This window comes from Haliaeetus leucocephalus, unplaced genomic scaffold (assembly GCF_000737465.1).
Source record: "Haliaeetus leucocephalus isolate CR32 unplaced genomic scaffold, Haliaeetus_leucocephalus-4.0 Scaffold337, whole genome shotgun sequence".
In the NCBI taxonomy this organism is placed as follows: domain Eukaryota; kingdom Metazoa; phylum Chordata; class Aves; order Accipitriformes; family Accipitridae; genus Haliaeetus; species Haliaeetus leucocephalus.
Window position 1 is genome coordinate 55,639 of NW_010972773.1, and position 882 is coordinate 56,520.

At 59.0% G+C, this 882-nt stretch overlaps 1 protein-coding gene across 1 annotated transcript; it reads left to right on the top strand.

The window, feature by feature from the left end:
- The first annotated feature begins 64 nt into the window (after nucleotides 1-64).
- HSD17B10 (hydroxysteroid (17-beta) dehydrogenase 10) lies at nucleotides 65-879 on the top strand. Its single transcript, XM_010571514.1, has 4 exons — nucleotides 65-70; nucleotides 211-339; nucleotides 418-526; nucleotides 689-879. The coding sequence occupies exons 1-4, from the start codon at nucleotides 65-67 to the stop codon at nucleotides 877-879; spliced, it is 435 nt and encodes a 144-aa protein (XP_010569816.1).
- Nucleotides 880-882: the final 3 nt, after the last annotated feature.

Sequence of the window (882 nt, forward strand, 5' to 3'; positions counted from 1 at the left end):
GTGGGGTGTCCCCAGTCAATAGGGTGGTCATGGTTGTGGGGTGTCCCCAGTCAATAGGGTGGTCATGGTTGTGGGGTGTCCCCACTCAACAGGGTGACCTTGGGGATCAAGGGTAATCCCAGGCACAGCACGGGGGGCCGTGGGGGTGTCAGTCAGGTTTGGGGGTGTCCCCAGACCCCAACCTCCCTCCCCGCCGCTCCCCCCCCCCAGGTGAACTTAGTGGGGACCTTCAACGTCATCCGCCTCAGTGCCCGCCTGATGAGCCAGAACAAACCCGACCCCGACGGCCACCGAGGTCTGGTGGTCAACACCGCCAGCGTGGCTGCCTTCGAGGGGCAGGTGAGCACCGGCAAACGATGATTGGGGTTGGGGGGGGGGGAAGACGCCCCCAAAAAAGCTCACGTGTGTCCTTTATAGGTGGGTCAAGCAGCTTATTCGGCTTCCAAGGGCGGCATCGTGGGTATGACCCTCCCCATCGCCCGTGACCTGGCGCCGCTGGGGATCCGGGTGGTCACCATTGCTCCAGGTGAGGATATGGGGGACACACACACATAATTCACCCCCTTTAAGTTTTTTTTTTGAGGGAGGACGACACATCGAATGGGAAATGGGAGGGGGGGAGGGCTGTAATTCACTCCTTTTAATTTTTTTTTTTTTTCTGGGGCGGGGGGTGTTGTTTTCCCCTCAGGTTTGTTCTCCACTCCGTTATTGGCTGGTTTGCCCGAACGAGTTCGTAATTTTTTGGGGCAACAAGTGCCTTTTCCTTCGCGGTTGGGACACCCCCTCGAATACGCCCACCTCGTCCAGGCCTTGGCTGAAAACCCCATGGTCAACGGGGAGGTGGTGAGGTTGGACGGGGCCCTCCGCATGCAGCCTTAATTT

Excerpts from the sequence above, each read along its gene's own strand:
- HSD17B10 (XM_010571514.1), top strand. Across the intron at positions 340-417 it reads TGGCTGCCTTCGAGGGGCAG|GTGGGTCAAGCAGCTTATTC; the intron begins GTGAGCACCGGC and ends TGTCCTTTATAG. Across the intron at positions 527-688 it reads GGTGGTCACCATTGCTCCAG|GTTTGTTCTCCACTCCGTTA; the intron begins GTGAGGATATGG and ends TTTTCCCCTCAG.